This window comes from Triticum urartu, chromosome 2A (genome assembly GCF_056163025.1).
Source record: "Triticum urartu cultivar PI428250 chromosome 2A, HENAU_Tu73, whole genome shotgun sequence".
Taxonomy (NCBI): Eukaryota; Viridiplantae; Streptophyta; class Magnoliopsida; order Poales; family Poaceae; genus Triticum; species Triticum urartu.
In genome coordinates, this window is record NC_141874.1 from 87795850 (window position 1) to 87800465 (window position 4616).

At 51.8% G+C, this 4616-nt stretch overlaps 1 protein-coding gene across 1 annotated transcript; it reads left to right on the forward strand.

Annotated features, from left to right (window-relative positions):
- The first annotated feature begins 1098 nt into the window (after positions 1-1098).
- On the forward strand, positions 1099-1689 carry LOC147983973 (uncharacterized). The gene has a single exon (XM_087543243.1). The coding sequence runs from the start codon at positions 1133-1135 to the stop codon at positions 1646-1648; it is 516 nt and encodes a 171-aa protein (XP_087399369.1). The 5' UTR covers positions 1099-1132; the 3' UTR covers positions 1649-1689.
- The last annotated feature ends 2927 nt before the right edge of the window (positions 1690-4616 follow it).

Below are 4616 nucleotides of genomic sequence, written 5' to 3' on the forward strand. Positions count from 1 at the left end.
CATAAAATGGCGTAGATCTTTGTTTTGTAGAACACATAGAGGTAGTCACCACGAAGTGGCATAGACACTCGTATGGCAATTTTCATGCCATAATATGTGTGCTTTCATTTTTGCTTTGAGGTAATCACTACTAAGTAGCGTAGACTTTATTCTTATGGTACTTTGTACAACCTTGTGTTACTTAAAACACTTTGAAGGTAATCACCAGATGGTGTAGACCTCACAGTTGTGAACAAAGCTATATGTATAGCCATAAGTGCAATCCATAAGATATGCGCAAAAATTGAAAGTAGTCATATAATTTTCAAGCACAATCAACATGTAGCAATTAAAGATTGCATCCATAAACATGTTGACATTACATAGTACTATGTTAGAAAATACTAACAAACACATATGTACAAAAACTGAAAAAGCTAGAAGCTAATCAGAAAAGAAAACGAAAAAAATGGCAATAGGCCAAAACAGAACAGCCTACTACCGTGGCAAAGCCACCTTCTTTCCGTTCTTTTATTCTTTTTTTTCTCTGCTGCTCGTACAGCATGGATTAGTGGCTAGTGTGCTGGCTGTCCAACAGCCATACACACGCACGAGTGGATAAGGGGAGGCGACGGGATACTTCGTTCCCATCGACAAATCGTCCCCAATCCAACTCGAGCGGTGGCCGTCTGCACTACTACCACCAATCTCCGCCCTCGGCGACTGCCTCACCGGCGCGAGGTCGACGGCCCCGGCGCAGCATCTTCCTCCTCTGAAGAAGATCCACCAGGAAGCTGCGTCCCGGGTGCGACGCCGTTGGAGTGGCCGTTGGCCAGTCCGAGAACCACCACGCGGCTGCGTTGCAGCTCGGCCCGCGGCACTATGTGCCAGCGGCGGGGCGCCGATGGGCCAGTGGAGCTGCTCGCCCAGTTGTCGAAGACGTCCCCGAGCGCAGCAGCCCGCGCGGGGAGGCGCAGCCCGAGGCTAGCGCTCGACGAAGAAGCCCCAGCGCCGGCCACCTCGTGCTCCGGCGTCGGAGATGGAAGACGCGGGGAGTCCGGCTGCGCGGGCTCCGCGGGCGGCACAGGCGGCGCAGGTTCGGCCTCCTCCTGGACCTCGTAATCTTGTGGCGGGTTTGGCTGCAGGACCATCCATGGCCCCAACCATGCACCGGGCACGGACGCGGTGGTGGGGGAGCCGCAAGTTCTGGCTCAACGTCGACGTCCACTGCGTCGTCCGCGGGCTCCAGTACCTCGTCCGCGTACAGGTTTGGAGCAGCCGGTCCGGCAAGAATCCAGGCCGGGAGCGGCGCCGCCGCCGGCATGGCCGGTTCGGGCGGAGCATTAGAAGGCCCAGCACCATCGCGACCTCGGACGCCATGTCCAAGACGTGGTCCACGGCGACGGAAACCGTTCCGGCGGCCTCCGAACCGGCGCAGATCACGGGCGTGGCGGTTGTGGCGGCGAAGTCCACCAACACCATGGCGACGGCGACGGCCCTGTCGGCGTCTACCGCCGCTGCGAACAAGGTGCAGGAAGAAGGACAGGAGACCACGAGGCAACCTCTCACCTTTTCCTTTCTTCCCTTCTGGCTCTCTTTTCCGGCGACTGTCGCCGGCGTGATTTGCCTATGCGTGCTCTGGGCAGAGACAAGTGCTGATAACGTGTGAAAGAATGTTTTGATCGAAGTATATTATTCCATTGATGATCACACATTTATACAAGGGGAACCGACGCTTATGAGAAGATGCGACTGTTCGAGGGGATGCGAGGAGTAGATGCGACGGTTGCCTGAAGAGGTTCCCGCACGAGCGAGGCGGCGGTTGCCTCAAGAGGATCCCGTGCATGCGGTTATTTACAACAAGGATTATCTCTAATAATTAAATCCTAACAGTTGCTACCCTTTCTACGTGTTTTTTTCCCTCTTTTCCTTGATACCGACGTTTTTCTCTTCTCTTCTCTTCTCTTTCCTACCAGTATTTCCTATGGACATTTCTTCGTGCGTTTACGTACTTTGAGTGGGCCGGGTTCCGATTTTCCGAGTCATCATTGGTGCCGACACAAGGAGCTGATGTGATTTCACTGTAGACCGCGGCACATCGATGGTAGCGATCCACTACAGCCATGGCACGGAAATTTGGTAGTAATGGGGACGGTTGTTTTTTCTTTTTTGAAAGCAAATCTCTGCTTGATTACTTAACGGTTCCTGGGTAAATCACCCAGGATACAAATACCCACATGGGCAGGTACATCAGACGACCACTCCAGATGATGATCACACACACACATGGCCAATGCCGGCTAGCTCATGTGCTACAGAATTTGCACTCCGCCTACAAACAAAAATGGAGACCTCCGAAAACCACATTTTTAGTTGGTATTTCATGTCCTCGATCAGGGCTGCATACGGCGAGGAGTCCGCCTTACGAAAGTCGAGCGCCTCAGCCAGGAGCTGGGAATCAGTCTCGAGTTCCACCCGCACCAGTCCTAGGTCAGACGCCAGGCTGATTGCATGGGCCATAGCTATTGCTTCAGCTGCAAACGCATCCCCAATGTCCGCCTCTCTGCCAGCCCGAGCGCAAATCAGGTTGCCCTCAACCGTTCTCACAGCAGCACCCCACCCTGCGTGATCTTGACCCGGTAAGATGGAACCATCAACATTGATCTTGTACATAGTTTCCTTCGGTGGGCACCATCTATCCGGCTGCTTCTTGTCCTGGACCTGGGTGAATATTTGCGAGTACTCGATGACATTGCTGCGCGTTCTTCGTGCCACCACACTCGCCTCCAAAGGTGGTTCTCCCTCTCTCAGTTTGTTCCGGTTAGACCACCATAACCACCAGAAAGTAAGCACGTGCAAGCGCTTATTGACATCTAGGCCCCATAGGAAATCAAGCATTGCATGCACAAACGTGATCTTCTCGAGCTGCATCCTCTCCTCCATGGCCAAGTCTCTCCACACACCCTTCACTATTTTGCACTTTATGAAGAGGTGAGCTCCATCCTCACCTGCCAACCCGCAGAATAAACATTTGGTACTCTCAATATGAATTCCTTTCCGGGCAACATTCACCCGAAGAGCAAGCGAATCATGCTTCAGTCTCCACGTGAACATTTGTATGTTTTGGGGCAGGGTAGTCGCCAAATCCGTTTCCATGAATCGTCAGGTGTTCGATCAAGATTGCCCGGAATGCTGTCGCTTCCACCAACCCCTCCATCAGACCGGATTTTCTCAAGTTCCATGTGAAGCTTATACGCACTTTTGACCGAATAGATGCCCTTGGTGTCATACTGCCATGCCACAAAATCTGGGACTCCATCCCGAAGAGGAATCTGGAGTATGTGCTTCACATCGTCCGCCCAAAAAGTATCTCGCACAAGCTGTTCGTCCCAAGCCCCAGTGAGCGGATTAATGAGATCGCTGACTCACTCCAAGATACTAGGACCGCGCGGGGTGATGACACGTCTCGACCAGACTCGTGCAATCCAGGGATCCGACCCAATGCGGACCTGTGTGCCATCCCCAATCCGCCAGATGTAGCCCTCCCGGAATAAACTTAGCCCGTGTAACACACTTCGCCAGGCATAGGATATGCCCTCCCTTGGGACCGCCTCAAAGATGTTTCCATTGGGAAAGTAGCGGGCCTGCAAAACCCTAGCACAGAGAGATTCCGGGTTTTGAATGAGTCTCCAAACTTGCCGGGACAACATAGCTAAGTTAAAACCATGCATGTCCCGGAACCCCAAACCTCCCAGTGCTTTAGGTTTGATAAGCTTCTTCCAGCTGATCCAATGAGTAGCATGCTCCTTATCATATTGGCTCCACCAATAGTTCCCAATCAGTGCACTCAGTTCCTCAAAAAAAGATTTGGTCAAGTAGAAGCATGACATAGCAAATGTGGAGATAGCTTGCGCAACAGTTGTAACCAACGTTTCTTTCCCGGACTTAGCAATGAGCTTCTCCTTCCAGCCATACACCCTCCCAGCCAACGCCCCCTTCACGAAGGCAAAGGCTTTCCTTCTGGATCTCCCAACATGAACAGGGAGGCCAAGGTACTTTTCGTTCCAAGACTCACTTTGAATCTGCAGCGCATCCTTCACCTCAGTTTTAATAACTTCACTAGTATTTGGGCTAAACATGACAGCAGATTTCTCCAAGTTGATACACTGCCCAGAACAACTCTCATATAGATCCAGGATCTTACGCAGCTCACGGGCCTCCTCTTTCTGGGCTTTTAACAACATGACCGAATCATCCGCAAAGAGAAGGTGCGACAGGCTCGGAGCATTGTGACATATTTTCACCCCAGTAATTTTCCTTTCCTTCTCCGCCTCATGCAACAGCGCTGAGAGGCCTTCCGCACAAATAACGAACAAGTACGGCGAGCTTGGATCCCCTTGACGAAGCCCCCTCGAAGGTGAGAATTGCTCCGTTAAGCTTCCATTTACCTTAATCTGGTAGCGAACTGAAGACATACAATGCATCACCAAATCAATCCAGCGTGGCCCGAAGCCAAGTTTATTCAGCATAGCACGTAGGAAGTCCCATTCCATCCTATCGTAAGCCTTACTCATGTATGCCTTGACTGCAGCAATCCCCTCCTTGCACTTTTTCTTGTTAAACAAATAATGGGACAC